Raw genomic sequence first — 17900 nt, forward strand, 5'->3', positions numbered from 1 at the left:
TCCAATCTCACCAAAAAAGGAGTTTGTTATTAGCCGTGAATAGGTAATAAAATAAGTAATAAATAAATAAATATACTATACTCACTTGTTGTGGTTATCATATTACTCTTATAATTATTTCAACTAGAGATGCAACGGATAGTTGTTTGGCCGGATACCGGATACCTACCAGATGTCCGACCTGACTATCGGCCGAAATTTCGGTATCCTGCCGCAGAATATTCTGGCGGGGGAACTACACCTACATTTCGGTTTTTCAGGTGCGCGCAGTGTAAGTTTTGACCTGTTTCGTAGTGAACCTTCGGGCACTTCGCGCAGAAATCTAGGCAGCATTCTATCTCAGAATTCTAGGTTCGAAATGAGTGCGCAAGCAAGTGAGTGGAATGTTTAAATTGTTTTTTTAAATAATAAAATAAACACTCGGAATAAATAACAAGTACGATTATGACCGTGACTGTTTCTTAAATCCAATTTGTTTACTCCGAAATCAAACAATGTTACTATCCGGTATCCGCCCGGATAGTAGGTCAATAATCGGTACCCTGCCGGATATTAAAATAAGGGCTGGATAGGCCGGTTACCGGATAGCAACCGAATATGCGGTGCATCTCTACTTACAACCACTTGCTGCTCTTACAGCTCCTACAGCAGGAGCTAAAGCGTTTGTTATTCAAGTGTTAGTTAGAAACATTTAACTTATAATTTCAGTAAATAAGGAAAACGCCAAGTCATGCAGATCAAATACACGCGCTGTACTCACAGCTGCACCCGCACCCGCACCAGCGCCCGCGACCGCGCCCGAGCCCGCGCCCGGAACTACCGTTTCCGCATCCTGCGAGACAATCGCTAAAAACATTTGTAAGTCCAGTTCACCTACTCCTAAACTATACCTAGTCCGTTTTTTTAGCATCAGGAAGAAGGTAAGCAATCTTGACGTGTATTTTTATTAAAAAACACTTTTTATAAATAAGTCACATCAAATATGTAACAATTATAAATCACATACGATTATTTACATTCTCTTGCTTTCATAAATAATATAAATACATTTTTAAAAGCGTTTTTCAATCGTTTTCAATAAAAAGACACGTCAAGATTGTTTACCTTTTTCTAATGCTAATAAAAAAACCGGGCAAGTGCGAGTCGGACTCGCGCACGAAGGGTTCCGTACCATAATGCAAAAAAAAAACAAAAATAAAGCAATAAAAAAAAACGGTCACCCATCCAAGTACTGACCACTCCTGACGTTGCTTAACTTTGGTCAAAAATCACGTTTGTTGTATGGGAGCCCCATTTAAATCTTTATTTTATTCTGTTTTTAGTATTTGTTGTTATAGCGGCAACAGAAATACATCATCTGTGAAAATTTCAACTGACTAGCTATCACGGTTCGTGAGATACAGCCTGGTGACAGACGGACGGACGGACGGACGGACGGACGGACGGACAGACGGACGGACAGCGAAGTCTTAGTAATAGGGTCCCGTTTTACCCTTTGGGTACGGAACCCTAAAAACTAACTCAATCCAAAGTATATTCCATTTTTACGGTTCCGTACCTCAAAAGGAAAAAAACGGAACCCTTATAGGATCACTCGTGCGTCTGTCTGTCTGTCTGTCTGTCCGTCTGTCACAGCCTATTTTCTCCGAAACTACTGGACCAATTAAGTTGAAATTTGGTACACATATGTATGTTTGTGACCCATAGACGGACATGTAACGTAAACAAATGAATTTTAAACATGGGGCCACTTTTGGGGGGTAAATGAGAAAATCAAAAAATAAAGTTTTTCAAACTCTATCGTGTTACATATCAAATGAACGAGCTCAATGTGAGAATCTCAAACATATTTTTTTTATAATTTTAGAATAAACAGTTTAGAAGTAATTCAAGAAAATAGGCAAACAATGACCATTCCCCCCCCCCCCTTTATCTTCGAAACTACTAGATCTAAAATTTTGAAAAAAATACATAAAATAGGTCTTTACCTATAGATGACAGGAAAACCTATTACAAATATGTAGTCAAGCGTGAGTCGGACCAATTACTTAGTTTTTGATCCGGCCCCTACGGGTTTTTTAAAGGCAATTCACTCGCGTTACACACATACTTGTATACAAAATATATTGTTAAAAATTTAGTAACGTACGGAACCCTTGGAACTCGAGACCGACTCTCACTTGGCCGGTTTTTGGGTTTTTAATTGAAGAAATTCCAATCCGAACGCCACCAAAACGCTACGAGCGTATTCGCTCAAACTGGTAGTATCAACGCTGTCGCTGGTGAAATATCAAATTATCTGTTTTAATTGAACCCTTATCGTAACAAGGCCTTGCGGCCTTAGCTTCTGACAATAAGTACGTAAACCTTTACTTAATACCTACGGGCCTATTAAATCTACACTTGCCGGGGTCCGACGTCGGGCTCGACATCGGGCCCGTTATCAAGTCTGGATCTAATTGGCCCTTCACATGCATCTATACATGCTATAGTATAGCAGGTGTTGGATAATTTGGTATAGCTGCTATACCTACAGTGAAATTATTCTAACATCACATATTTGACAGTTATGAATTCACCCTTAGATATGATGCTAAGATCTACCGTTTAACCGATAGCCTTAGTCATATATATAAGAGTCAATTTGTAACTGTCAAATATGTGATGTTAGAATAATTTCACTGTACCTACCAAATATACACGGTGTAACATGAGCAAACCGAATAATTTTAACAGCGTATTCCTGATCATATTTGGAGACAAAAATGTCCTATAAACTTTTTTGAAATTCGCCTAGTTTCAGAGATATTATTAATTTAAAAAAAAAACAAGTTTTTATTGTTACATAGTGTAAAAGGCCTTTTTGATGGTGATGTCGCTATGGGACGTAGTCTAAATATCCTTATCGATAGATGTCAAAAAGTGACAAGTAACACTTTGCAAAAAGTGGGTTTTACGAAAAAAAATTAAAAATCAATTTTAAGTGACAAGTTTACCGATAACATTTATTTTTTAAGTACAAATACATTCAAAAACTTGAAAAAAAAAACAAAACAAAAAAAATTTTTTGGCGAAATTGACCTTAATTCATATAACATTTTTTACTTCTTTTGACCTCAGAAATGCGTGGTTAAAATTATTCGGTTTGCTCATGTTACACCGTGTATACGAAGCAGCGGCAGCGTTGCGGCGTCATCGCTTGGTGCATTTTTTTCGTGGCTGGGGCATTTCTGTACCCTTACCATGAGTTTTACGCTACCTTAATCGCAAACGGCTGGGTCAACTCAAATCTCAGTGCATTTGTTGTTGCACCAATGTCTTTACAAGGGAGATGCATTATGAGTTAGTTTGCGCAGTCGCTGGAGAATATGACAATGTCAAATTCGTGGTAAGGATCCATCGCGTTATCCGTTCTAAACGCCATTATAGACATGTTTGTTTCCATGGATACAAAAATCCAGTGAATAATTAATGTTTGGTATAAGATAAGTAGTTGGGATAGATAAGTAGAACTTTAAATTATTATTTGCAAAATTGCAAGCATTTAAGTATGTATTCTTTTTTGTTTTATGGTATGTATTCATTTAGGTATGTAACAGTTTGTCTGAAATTAGCTATAAGACACAGTAATAATAATTCAAAGGCTTGGAACGCGCCGCGGTTAATTTCTTGCAGTTTCAGAATCGCAAAAATGATCGTACGGCATACTTCATTACAGCTAGCCGTAGCCATACACGTACGGATTTGTCCGTCAGATCTGTCTGCTAGATGTGTCCGGCGGACACATCCGTCAATGTGTGCGTCAAGCTCGTTTCCTTATTCGAGACATATAAAACCGCCACATATCACAGCCAGTTTTTGTTTAGAACTTTAGACAGAGACATTGTTGCAGACAACCGTTACTTACTAGCTAAATCCGGATCACAACTGATGCCCGTCGCAGTGTCTGGCGAAGTCGCGGATCTGATCCGAGACGTATTCGGCGAAGAAACCCGTACGTGTATGGCTAGCTATCGTCAGCTGACAACCAAAACTCTAGTGAGTTGCAAAAAAAATGTAACTTAACAAAAATCAATCTTGATTTGCTACTAAGAACTTCACGGTTCTATGTGGTTCTGAACTTGTAGTAAGTAGTAAGCGATATCCAGACGGGATGATCAAATCGACCGATTCGGTCAGAAATAAAATTGGCGTCAATCTCCAATTTAATCACCAATTTTAGATTTATGGTGATATAAGAGCCCTCTAAATTGAAAAAATTGCCCAGAACGAAAATACTGGCGTCACAAATTGGTATTCTTGCGTCCTCACCTAATTTTATCGGTAATATCGGTCATTATCGGCGGCTGAATTCGGCGAGTCAAATTCTCGTTTGCGTCCGCACGTCCTAATTCGATCGGGCAATTTAATCAGATTGGCGAAAAATTTACTAGTCTGGGTATACGCCTGTAATAAGTGAGTTTTGGTTATTACCTGACGAAGTGACGACATAATCTTACTCGTCAGTGCTTGCATGAAGTGTTAAAATGACTAATGCTTAAAACGCACTGGGACTAAATTCTTGCGGTTTCAGTCTAAAGCTCCCTCCACACTCGTGCGCGAATCGCGGCGCGAAGCCGCGAACGCGAGTGTGGAGTCGATTTCGTAGATCTGTAAGTACTTAGGCACGCTTAAATTGAAGTGTGCCGTACGTTACATGCGTTTCTGAGACCGCAAGAAATTAATCGCAATGCCTTCCAGGGTTTTGTTTCCTGCCTACCTCTGTAGAATAAAGAATTCAAATATATACGTCTTTTATATCTCAGCTAGCTATCAGAGGTCTGTGTTGTAAGTAGTAGATACACGCAAACATCAAAAAGAAATGGGTAGGTACCTAGTGTAATCTTATACAACCGGTCTTTTTCTTCTCTAGCTGACGCCTTTAATGCTTCTGAGTGTGCATGTGAAGTACACATAAAAGCATGCCCTGCATTGATGTATATCGGAGCGCTAATTTTGATGGTTATGATATGCAGCTATCTATACCAAAAGTTATGTGAGACGGAGTCAAGATGTAATACGAGGCGAATAAGAAGGTCTTGAAGGTACTGCTCTAGCTTTGGGAAAGAAGCTAATTTATCTGTTACATTACGTGTAGTTCTTGAATTTTTCGGGTTTCACGAATGATGGAGATTGCCAGAACTAGTTATGACCTTAATACACACAAATGTACCTAAATACCTACACCAGAACAGACAGACGCGACGGGGGACTTTGTTTTATAAGGGTAGTTGATCTGTAAGGTTCATAGTTATTTTCTGAACTGAATAAATAATTAATTACGTCACTATCTGAAACTATTTAAGTGTATTTTATAGATTTTTCTTTCAGGTTACTTACTAAATAAAATGACAACGGAAATATAAGTGATTTTCGAGACCAAGCATAAAGTGGACTAGTTTAGGTAAATCTAAATAGCTCAGCACCAGACTTTAACCCTGCCAAAATTCACGCCCCCTCAACGACGTAGCAAGAGTTTTAACCGGGATCTTAATAGTGGTTGGGCCGATATTAGAGGCAGTCTTCAATAACAACACATGACCAGCTTAATTCACCTTCGAGTCTCTGTAAAATTCTTCTATAAAAATAGAATATTGTCTCAACTCATTAGAGTTTACGTGTAGTTTATATTATAATATAACCATTACAACATATCATGCATAGGAGGAAATCCTAATAGTAACATCGGTTTCTAATCGTTGTAGGTACAACTGGCTAAATTATACCCGGTACCTAAGTATGTAATTTAAGCAAAATAATTAATTCAAAGTAATAGGCCTCAATATAAAGAATTAACCTTTCGAACAACAAAGGCAGTTGTCTAAACATGACGAATGGCAGATCAGGCCAATGGACAAAAGATAAGTATGAGTAGGGCCTTGACCTACAGGTATGAATGAACACTATGAACGTGTACTCAGTCACTAGGCTGGGATTTAGTTCCTTAGTAAGTGGACTGGACAGTTCGAGGAACTGTCAGTCGAAGGTCGGATTTTATATAAGTATTACAAGTACCTACAAAATAAATCCGAGTTTTGAACTCATATAGAAATAAAAGAATGTTCCAAATTCAACGAGGATATATAAGTACTAAGACAGGGTGTTCAAAATTAATAGGTAAAGGGTTTGCCCTTCATTCATCATTCGCTAGTGCTCTTAGCTCGTCAAAACGACGGGTAACTTAGATTAATAAATGCAATGGTGATACCGGAGCTCCAACAAATGAACTATTCTTGTATGTCGTTTCCGGCTCTAATTTAATTGTTCTCACTTCTATTGACTACCGCAAGTTTCCACGCTTCGTAGGTTGGTACAATCTCTTAAGCCAATGGTCAACCTTTCTTGCTAATTATTACTCCTGACCTTCGGTCAAGGTCCCCGCTCCATTGTTGACCTAATCTGATCAGTGAGAGGTCAGCCGGGTCAACCCCCTGACGTGTTGACTGTCGCAGTTTTTTTATAGGTACCTACTTATTCGTTTTGTTCCTCATATTACTCACTCCTAATTTTGATCACAGAGTCACAGGGTTAAGTTACTATACCTATTATTTTCTACTTCATCATAATCGTAAAGTTTATGATTTATTGATATATGCAGGTACATATTGGTGGCGTGTTATTTAAAACAGTGGCTATGGCTAATAATTACTAATAAGGTTATAGCAGCGGCAGAAGTGGCAGAGGTAATACACGTGTAATAACAATAACTTATACAAGTAATAACAAAGCTATAGAAAGTATAGAAGTGCACAAAATGAACTGAACAGACTGCACTTGCTCTTATTTTCATCATACAATTATTAATTTCTGCTCAGATAGTAAGAGCAAGACGCATGGGGAGTAATTTCAAAACGAATTCTCATCTTGAATGTCGGCAACGCACTTACAACCCTTCTGGTGTTGGTTAAACGAACTCCTTGTTAATTTAATCCAGTGATCTCCAATCATTTTAACCCCCAGGCTAATACACTGCACCTCAGGACAATTGGGTGAGGAGCGGCATCTATCGGGTCGAATTGTAAATCTATATCAGCCGAAAACAATCTTCACTTCTTACCACGGCTAAAAATAATTAAAATCAATTCAACCGTAAAAAAGAATTCAGTGACAATAAACTTAAATTGAAAGCCATCAAAAAAATCTGCATACGTAGTATACTCGTATTGTTGTTTATTATGGACTCTGATCTCCTAAGCAGTATGTATAGTAGGTACCTTACTACCTATTGAGAATGCAACCGGGATAAACACTGAGAAATATTGGATTGATTGGTTTGCCTAAAAGGTGAGTATATATACTGCGTCAAGCAAATCTTGTCGGTAGAAAAAGGCGGCAAATTTGAAAAATGTAGGCGCGAAAGGATATCGTCCCATAGAAAATTTGAATTTCGCGCCTTTTTCTACTGACAAGATTTGCTTGACCATCTATAATAGTTGTGTTGATATCTCTGAATCTCCTTTAATAGTTGAGCTAAAAGTAAATAGGTAAAACTAATTTGCTTTAATGTCACCTAATAGTCCATTACATTTAAAGGTGAAGCAGTCATTGCGCAAATAATTATATCACTAGTCCATAAGCAAGTGTTGACGTAAGAAAGAAAGCGATGTCCTTAACCGGGCTTTGCACATGTGTTGAATTGATAAGGTCGATCTGGCAATACAGTAGTACAAGTACTATACATTTGTACAGTTAAGTGTAAAAATATGGGTGCACTCATCATACTCAAAAATATGTCCCATAGCTCTTACTTATGTCGTAACGAAGAACTATCAATGGGATATATTTTTGAGTAAGTTGTATGCACCCATATTTTTACACTTGACTGTACCTAGCGTGGCTCACTCCGCGATTTCGTCGCTTTGCTACAGGTAGCTAAAAGTACATCCGTTACACCCCAATTTTGGGGAAAGCCATAAGCCGCGCGTGGCGCTGTCGTTACCTAGCGGCCATATCTGTGCTGATCGTAACAGACGCGTTTTGTTAGATAGTGAGTCTTCTGTACCTAGTACTATAATTTATTCTGTGACTGTACCAATACCAACATAAATACGACAGTTGCGCCACTAGTTGCTTTAGAGGCTATGCTGCGTTTGTCCTAAAACCAGGTCGCATATTTATAATAATTAATACTTACCTATACTTACGCCTAAATTATTTTGCTGAAAATTTGACACTATGACTCATGTGTAGTAATTGCTTAGGCTTAGGTTGCAATAACTGAGATTGCTTATACACAGCTAACAATGTACATATCTCTAAATATAATCAGAACTTTGAAATGCAAATACCTACGTAAAGTCCTCTAATAGGTCATGTTTTATTCAAACTCAACTCAACAAAAAATATGAACCAATCCTTGTACCTACTTGATGGAATATTCGTGTAACGCGTATTTTTGTGAGGTCTTAGTATAACGATAGAATATCAGTAATTTAACTTTAAATTCATGCGCCTTGCTGTCGTTATATTTCCGGTTCTTTGGTCCATAAACATTACAGACGAGCTTTCCGTTGTTTATAGCCCCCTCCAGACTATGCGCGTGAATCGCGGGCGAAGCCGTGAACGCGAGTGTGGAGTCTAGTTCGCTGATATGCGAAATCGACTCCAGACTCGCGTTCGCGGCTTCGCGCCGCGATTCGCGCACGAGTGTGGAGCGGGCTTATGATTCAGGTGATTCAGGGGCTACCACGATAACCAAAATTCTCAAATTGCGGGGATCTTTCTCTTTTACTCCAATGAATGCGTAATTAGAGTGACAGAGAAAAATTTCCGCAATTTGCGAACTTCGATTTTCGCGGTTATAGCCCAGCATAGACCTAGTATTACATAGATTGATGAGCTATACGCGTGCCTCCGTGGGGGACAAAACATACGCAAAGCGACAATATTAAAAACACGTTTTATTATTCCTGACAACATGCCAAAAACAATCTACGTAATTCGGTCGGGTTATTTGTTGCCCACCATAAACCGTACTAAATTTTTGGTGAGGAACAAACAGTTCCAGAACAAAGTGAGACTGTGACAAGGACAAGCAATAATACCGCTTTCTCTGCTACTCCTACTGAAATTTCTATAAGTGCATCTCGTTCGGTCGTTTGGTCCCGCCCCCGTGTCGTCTCTATTTTATTGTACCTCGATGTAGCTCAGAGACGCGTCTTTTTTTTACTATAGCAACATTTTCAAACGTCAAATACGTCAAAAACGAATCCATTACCCTATTTTCATTAGTTTATGATTTTTTTCCATACCGCTGACAATACATAACATTCCTTATTACAAAGTCAGAAGATATGTTTTATAACTGAAGCATTTATTAACAATATATAACGTAGAGTAGAATATAACCAAACAATGTGCAATTCTTGCAATCGCGTATGCATTATCGACAGATTTCAGGCAAATGCTTGTTTGTTTTTCATGTGAAAGAAATTGTAAATAATAACTAAAGAGGGTTTCCCGTGACTCATACACCGTACTAAGCAACTGGTAAGTAAACAATTTCCGTAATGGAACATATAAACAATGCTAAACTGTTATATATAATACATTTGATTAATTATTTTTTACCGTATCTTAATCGTAACTCGTAATTTAAATAATATTTACGACGCAAGTTTCTAACAAAATATTTTAATAACAGTTAATAATACAAGTTGCAAACCAATGTTGATGTTAATTATCAAGAATTTGTGTGGTGCACATTTTTGAAGCCTACTGTTTTATTTATTTCATATTTAGCATCAAGACATCTATATCAAGATGTCGATGCCACACAGCAGTTCCAGTACGACAAGTTCTAGTACAAAACGCAAGGAAATTTACAAGTAAGTGGATCCACATAACCTAGTCAGTTTATTTCTGTTGACCTAGATTTCCTAGTGAATCCCATTTTACTTTCCAGAAAGTTATCATGCAAAATAATTAAATGAATGCCTGTCTACGACTAATTTGGAAAATAATAGCATATTCTGAGAAATGCAATTGTTTCAACCTCAGGTCCATTTTCATACTCTACCCTATGTCATCTAATTATTAGAGGAGCACTATATGTACACTATAACTATATCTAATCTTAATATTTTCAGATATCAAGCACCATGGCCACTTTACTCCATGAACTGGTCAGTACGGCCAGACAAAAGATTCCGCTTAGCCTTAGGCAGCTTTGTGGAAGAATATAATAATAAGGTATGTAATGATGGAGCAATGTGTTTAATATCCATATTAAAATTATTATAAAATAAAATAATATTACCAGAATATTTCACATTTGAAGAAGAAGAAGAAGAAGAAATACATTTATTTTAACGTCACAACATAGTACATGTAAAAAAAAGAAAAGTATGCAGACATAAAACAGATTAGGACGCTAAAATAGGATCCCCACTCAGCATGATGCCGCGGCAGACCGTGGCGCTGGTTTTCTGTGGGGACCTGACTTAATCTAAAATTGAATGGCGACACGTATTACGCCAACGACACACAAGTAAATTATTTACATTGATTAAAAAAAAAATAACATTTGTGAACCAACTCTGCTATTTCAGGTGCAAATCATATCACTAGATGAGGAGACAAGTGAGTTTGGTCCGAAATCAACGTTTGACCATCCATACCCCACCACCAAGATCATGTGGATCCCAGACAGCAAGGGACAATATCCAGACCTTCTGGCTACCAGTGGTAAGGGCAATTATGTATCTGCATTTAGGATTTTGGTCTATCAGCAACTTAACAAGCTTTTTAGTATCTTTCTCTGTAATATAACTATTAATAAGACTTGTTTACGAGATATCTATTTCAAAATGCTCTATCTATTAACAACTCTTTATTTCCTGGTAAATAGTTATTGCCAATTAATCCTTCTATGATATGGCAACAGTTTTTACAAAATTGATGTATTATTCTAGGCGACTATCTCAGAATATGGCGCGCAGGAGAACCCTACACCCTCTTCGAGTGTGTCTTGAATAACAACAAGAACTCAGATTTCTGCGCCCCACTCACCTCTTTTGATTGGAATGAGGTTGATCCCAACCTCATTGGGACAAGCAGCATTGACACCACATGCACTATATGGGGACTGGAGACGGGACAAGTGCTGGGGAGAGTTAATGAGGTGTCAGGGCATGTGAAGACACAGTTGATAGCTCATGACAAGGTATGTGTAGTGTCCAATACATAATTGAGGTCTTTGATATGTTAGCCTAGGATGACCTCTTTCTTTTCTCTATTGTTAATTTTTGATTTATTTATTGGCTTATTTTATGAAAAGAATGCAATGCCTAAATAATTTAATTTGTTGATCTTCTATGTTCCACTGTCAGTTTCAGTATTAGATAAGGCTGACTTTGGCTTGTCATTTTACGAACAACTCAGCAGTGCTTTTCGCCTAGTGTAGAGCGCTAATAATAAATGTTATACCTTTCAGGAAGTGTACGACATCGCGTTCAGCCGCGCGGGCGGCGGGCGCGACATGTTCGCGTCGGTGGGCGCGGACGGGTCCGTGCGCATGTTCGACCTGCGCCACCTAGAGCACTCCACCATCATATACGAGGTAACCTTCATCAACTTTACGCTTTGGGTACAATTTACAAACATGTATATCAAAATCCAAATTAGCCAACAGCTGTTGTTTAATTGACTATTGTTGTCCCAGGACCCGCAGCACACGCCGCTGCTGCGGCTGGCGTGGAACAAGCAGGACCCGAACTACCTGGCCACGGTGGCCATGGACGCGTGCGAGGTCATCATCCTGGATGTGCGCGTGCCCTGCACGCCCGTTGCGCGCCTCAACAACCACCGCGCCTGCGTCAACGGCATCGCGTGGGCGCCGCACAGGTGTGTACATATATGCTTTTAGCAAATTGTTTACTTTACACATACTTTTTAAGAACGCTCTTAGTCATTTTGAGTAGGTAGTTATCTGCGCTTAGGATCTACGCACATACTAGGTTTTCGCAACATGTTCCGGGATATGAAGAAAAGAGCAACAACAATAACATTAGACTATATCGACAGGGATATTGACCGTGATTAGATACATCGAAATATCGGGAGCTCGAAAATAATACAAAAGGTAATCACGGTCAATATAAGTCCAGTGAAACTACCGTGAATCATTCAAAACAATAACAATGGGGACTACATTTGTTTCTAGCAACAAAGGTAAAATGGCAATTGTTCCCGTAATAACGTTCCACACAGCAGTCTCGACCTAAATTGGAATGCAACGCGACAAGAATGTCCCAAACCTGGCTAACATCAAGTTTTGTTGTAGCTCATGCCACATCTGCACGGCGGGTGACGACCACCAGGCGCTGATCTGGGACATCCAGCAGATGCCGCGCGCCATCGAGGACCCGATCCTCGCCTACACGGCGGCCGAGGGCGAGGTCAACCAGATCCAGTGGGGCGCCACGCAGCCCGACTGGATCGCCATCTGCTACAACCGCCACGCTGAGATACTGCGCGTCTAGGTCGCCATTGGTGTCGAGTAAAATGGAAGACCACCTCTAATGATAACATTTCAGTAGCGTTGCTATATTGTCGCTAATTCTGAGGGTGCTTTGGGTCATAATTACTTTATTCGTTATGTCCGTCACTGTAGCGGTCATGGACCGTGTAAGTTCACATTGAAACGCAGTGCGTTGTCATCGCTCTTAGTTCTACTACCACGAACTTCGATGAGGAACAATTTTAGCTACTCTGTTATGAGCTATCTTTATCCCTTTTTGAGTCAAGTCCCAAGGAGAGTGACAAAAAGGCCAGCAGAATGTGCGACAGGTAGAGTAAGGCTCCGGACGTGTTTCATGTGAATGCATTCAAAAGCAATGGTACCTACTTTTTATAGAATTTTCATACAAAATGTAGGTATTTCATACAAATTTCATACAAAATAACCTACACAATATGATTGCTCTCGAATGTGTGTTCACATTAGTAGGCACTAGTTCATTTATAGTGCAATCTTGTAAATATCATCGCTCCTGAGGGCTTACCGCCAAAAACGAAAAGCGTGATTTCTTTATCCATCTCTATTACTAGACTATGCAAGAGCGATAGAGGTAAATAGCGAAATTTAGATTTTCGTTTTTCGCGGTAGGCCCCCTGTTTCCGAGGTTCATCATTATCAAGTCTGTTTCCTTGTTGTATATTAAGGTATGATGATTTTATAATTATTTTATATCATTAGCGGCACGACAAAGCAATTACAAAATTGTGTTTCGTCTATTTGTAAAACTTACGGATGTTAGATTAGTTTAATATACATATACAATACCAAAGATTCAATTAATCTTTGGTATTTATATTTATATTATTTATACTTTAAATGTGGAATGGAATATTTTGTTCCATAAAAAAGAAAAAGGGATCCCAACAGCGGAATGTATAAGGAATGTGAACTAGTAGAAATGTAACAACCACCAAGATCTAAGTAGTAGTTGTAAAATTAACCGCGTTTTTCACTAATGTATTTATTTTGACGTAAACTCGGAAAGGAGCGAAGGTCTGATACCTATAGACAAGACTTGCTATCAATATTGACTGTAAATGTTTAAATAATAAGGTGAGATAATAATTCGGTCTCAATCGTATAAATGACAGTATGCATTTAAATTTAATTTAAATAAGATCCCAACCTTGAACCAAATGAATTCCAAAATTGTAGGATTGTTGCGTCAGTGCGTGTCTAAAGATACAATTTTTCTAGACATTACTTACTTCAAAAAACGCTATAAAATAGTACCTACAAAATATAGTTGGATTCGTCCATCGGCATTTGTGTAAGAAATATGACTCCCAAACGAACACGAGGTTATGTGTTATAGAGTTTTTTAAAGTTGATAAAATTTTCCATAATGAAACAAATATGACTGTTTATAAATAGCGATTTTTATTTACTTAGTCGTAAATATCGCTATATGTAAAAAAACTTTTGTTAAGGGTTTTTGTAAAATGTGATTATTTTTATAGATTGCCTGAGACGATGTACGCTAGCAGCAATGCCTATTAAATTGCAGTGGAGTTAACATTATTACAGGCAATCTATGTCTAGCTGGATATTAGTAAATTATCCACTTTATACGCTAGAGTGAGTAAATTAATAATAATCAGAAGGATTGTATTATTTATATTCAAATAGTTTTAAGATTTCTTACATGTTAAATAAATTATTTGATAGTAAATAGGCTTTTTTTGTACTTCAACCACATTATTTTACATTTTTAACAACTATTACTGTAAGACAGACAGACAGACACAAGTCACAATATAAGTATATCATATTATTATACGCTCAAAATATTAATAAGTAAAATAAAATAATAATTCATTGCTATCAACAGTTATAACATTACTTATAATTATTACACCGAGTTTTATGGAAACTACATCCTTTCATACTAACATACTTTCGTACCGACAAGTGCTCGGGGTGCAGTATAGGCAACTAAACTACACCAAGAACTTATTATCCAGACTTTTGCCCCAAGGCAAACTCTTCATAAACCTTCAATAATGTTTCTGGCGTTCTAGGCTTGAAGTCCTTCAAAACGGTCTCGAAATGCTCCATAGTGACTGCAGGACAATCCAAGTCTTTCTCCAGAGCTTTCAAGGCCGCCTCGTGACACAAAGCCTGGAGTTCGGCCCCGGAAAAACCTTCAGTTCTGACAGCTAAGCTATGAGTGTTTACTTCCATAGTACTCATTTTCTCAATCTTTAACTCTATAATTTGTAATCTAGTTTCAAAATCTGGTAAAGGAACGTAGATTAATCTGTCTAATCGCCCTGGTCGAAGTAAGGCTCTGTCCATCCTGTCAGGACGATTTGTAGCGGCTAATATTGTCACGGAATTCAAAGGCACCACCCCGTCCAATTCTGTCAGCAACTGAGCTAGTACTCTCTCATGCACACCCTCGCCTGCTCCTCTTTCGCCCCCTATGGCGTCCATTTCATCAAAAAATATAATCGATGGAGCGACTTGCCGCGCTTTTGTAAACAAATCCCGTACGGCTTTTTCCGATTCTCCCACCCACTTAGAAAATAACTCTGGACCTTTTATAGACAGGAAATTAAGTCCACTTTCGGTTGCTAGTGCTTTTGCTATCATTGTTTTAGAACAACCAGGAGGTCCGTAAAGGAGAACGCCACCTGGCGGCTGAATCCCCAGGCGACGGAAGCTTTCAGCATGCTTGAGAGGCCACTCAACAGCTTGTCGTAACTTAAGTTTCAAGTCATCTTGACCTCCTATATCAGTCCACCTTACATTTGGCACTTCAATCAATAATTCTCTCATGGCACTAGGTCTTACTATAGTGAGTGCAGCTAATAAATCCGCTTTCTCAATAGCTTCACCAGACCTTTTTACACACTTTAGGGATGCTTGTGTACAGAGGTTTACTATGTCAGCTGCCACATACCCATGGGCCAAATCTGAAATGGACTCAATGTAATGTGTAGATACCTTGTTAGGTATATTTACAAGCATACTCCTTAAAATATCCTTTCTTCTTACTCTATCTGGAACTGGTATTTCTATTTCTTTATCCAGTCTACCAAACCTTCTTAGCATAGGGTCAATTGCGTCGGGTTTTCTAGTTGTAGCTAATATGAAAACTCTGTGATTTTCTTCATGCAAGCTGTCTAAGAGTGCTACAAAAGCAGAAGTAATTCTTCTCTCCTGTTCCGTGCTACTTGAAGTCCGCCTTGGGCAAATAGTCTCAATTTCATCAACAAAAACAATACCTGGTTCATTTTGTATTGCTTTGTCAAACAAAGACCTCATAGTACCTTCAGTTTCACCAAAGTATTTGCTGAATATGGCTGGCCCATTAATTTCTACATGAAAACAATTCATTGTATCTATTAGATATTTACATAAGGCTGTCTTACCTACACCAGAGTGTCCATAGAGCAGTAGACCTCTGGTTGGCTGAAAATTAGAAGCAAACCCCTCAGTGTTGAAGGATATCTGTATAAATGTTTTTATTTCTTCCAGTAGATCACCAACACCTCCTAATTCTACTGGTTTTTTCTTAACTTTCTGTACATTTTCCTTTTCCATGTACCACATGGTACTATCTTTGAGAACAAACCAATTTGTATTAAACTTATCATTTTGTTCAGTACATGTTACACTTAATACCTCTATTTGTAACTTCTTACCAAAGTAATAGTACACTAAAATGGTACCAACACTGATAAAGTGGTTGTAAAAATGGTGTTTCAATATGTCACAAATATCAGTGTCTGTCTTGTGGTTTTTTATCCTAACTGTTACGTAGCTGGCATTGGGGATCTGGCCTTCAAGTACTGACACTGTAACATCCTTTATGCTGTCCTTGCACCAAGCTCCAGAAAGATCTGAAAAGTATTAATAGCTGTACATTATTACACCAACGTTTTTCAATTATTTGCTATAGCTAGTCAGATAAAATTTGTAATAATATTTAAGTAATCAAAATGTTCTACAAATCTCTTACTTTAACAAGTATCGCCATGAGGGCATTTATTTGTGTCTATATCATGGATATTTTGTTCCTGAGATATTGTTGTCCTTGTCTTGTTTATTGAGATGTGGGATTAGCATGAATTGGGTAATAACCATAACTAGGTATATCAGTTTTAAGCGCTGGTGGCCTAGCGGTAAGAGCGTGCGACTTGCAATCCGGAGGTCGCGGGTTCAAACCCCGGCTCGTACCAATGAGTTTTTCGGAACTTATGTACGAAATATCATTTGATATTTACTAGTCGCTTTTCGGTGAAGGAAAACATCGTGAGGAAACCGGACTAATCCCAATAAGGCCTAGTTTCCCCTCTGGGTTGGAAGGTCAGATGGCAGTCGCTTTCGTAAAAACTAGTGCCTACGTCAAATCATGGGATTAATTGTCAAGCGGACCCCAGGCTCCTATGTAAGCTGTGGCAAAATGCCGGGATAAAGCGAGGAAGAAGAGGTATATCAGTTTTAAGTAAAAATTTAAAAAGACACAAGATATACCAATAAAGGATCTTTTTAATTAATTTAGAATACTATCATTAATAGAACACACCACTTACCAGCAGCGGGCAGAATAACGGCAGCTGGTGCCGAAGCTTTAGACGGCCACATACGCTTCACTAGTTTTGGGGCTCCCTGCCTGCTCAACTCTAAAGGCCCTCCAATCACAGCACCTATGAGAGACCCAGCAGACGGATGTACGAGCACAGCGTCCTTAGGCGCACCCTCTGGTGGGGAGCCGGCCCGTTCAAGCCAAGTGAAGAGCTTCCCATCTTCCACATAAGGACACTTCACTTGGTTTTTCTCGCATTTAGATTCCACGTGAGTATTCTTATCGTTGGAGGTTATACTTCTCCCACAGTGTTCGCACTCCACCCATAATGATTTCTTAACTTGTTGACTAGCTTTAGGAGGCATAATTGGATATTAATTTATAATACATACAACTTTATGTTAGGTAAAATCAGATTACAAAATTTAATATAACTTTACAAAAATAGATGCGACGCGAGGTGTCAAATAAATCAAAACAAAAACCTTATGACCGTTCTAACCTAATTTAAATTTTCCGCACCATCCCAAAATTTTTTAAATATATTTTACATTCATAACTTGCAAAGCTAAATGATCTAATGTAATGATTTTTTACATGCAAATCGAATTGCTGTCGTGCTTTAAATATTTTAATTGTAATAATATTTGGAACACAAACGCTCCTACACCAGGGGTGCGAAGCTCCTGACTTCGGCCAAACTCGGCTCCGCTCGGCTCAGCATTGCTCCGAGCAATTATTAGGGTTGGCACCACTTGACTTCCTTTTGCGTGCACGACCACAGATAAGATAATCACTTGAATTTTG

General features: G+C 38.5%; 2 protein-coding genes across 3 annotated transcripts; one reads left to right on the forward strand and one right to left on the reverse strand.

Annotated features, from left to right (window-relative positions):
* The first annotated feature begins 9366 nt into the window (after positions 1 to 9366).
* On the forward strand, positions 9367 to 14231 carry LOC134665131 (DDB1- and CUL4-associated factor 7). Of its 2 annotated transcripts, none has more exons than XM_063521977.1 (8): positions 9367 to 9528; positions 9788 to 9866; positions 10128 to 10230; positions 10590 to 10725; positions 10953 to 11203; positions 11474 to 11599; positions 11702 to 11883; positions 12323 to 14231. In XM_063521977.1, the coding sequence occupies exons 2-8, from the start codon at positions 9802 to 9804 to the stop codon at positions 12519 to 12521; spliced, it is 1062 nt and encodes a 353-aa protein (XP_063378047.1). In that variant the 5' UTR covers positions 9367 to 9528; positions 9788 to 9801; the 3' UTR covers positions 12522 to 14231. The 2 variants fall into 2 exon arrangements, with proteins under 2 accessions (XP_063378047.1, XP_063378038.1); XM_063521968.1 differs by having other exon boundaries at positions 9369 to 9528; positions 9781 to 9866.
* Positions 14232 to 14361: 130 nt separating this feature from the next.
* Positions 14362 to 17538, reverse strand: LOC134665123 (ATPase family gene 2 protein homolog A). The gene is made up of 2 exons (XM_063521954.1): positions 17101 to 17538; positions 14362 to 16407 (listed from the first exon to the last, which is right to left on the reverse strand). The coding sequence occupies exons 1-2, from the start codon at positions 17456 to 17458 to the stop codon at positions 14516 to 14518; spliced, it is 2250 nt and encodes a 749-aa protein (XP_063378024.1). The 5' UTR covers positions 17459 to 17538; the 3' UTR covers positions 14362 to 14515.
* Positions 17539 to 17900: the final 362 nt, after the last annotated feature.

This window comes from Cydia fagiglandana, chromosome 1 (genome assembly GCF_963556715.1).
Source record: "Cydia fagiglandana chromosome 1, ilCydFagi1.1, whole genome shotgun sequence".
NCBI classification, from domain to species: domain Eukaryota; kingdom Metazoa; phylum Arthropoda; class Insecta; order Lepidoptera; family Tortricidae; genus Cydia; species Cydia fagiglandana.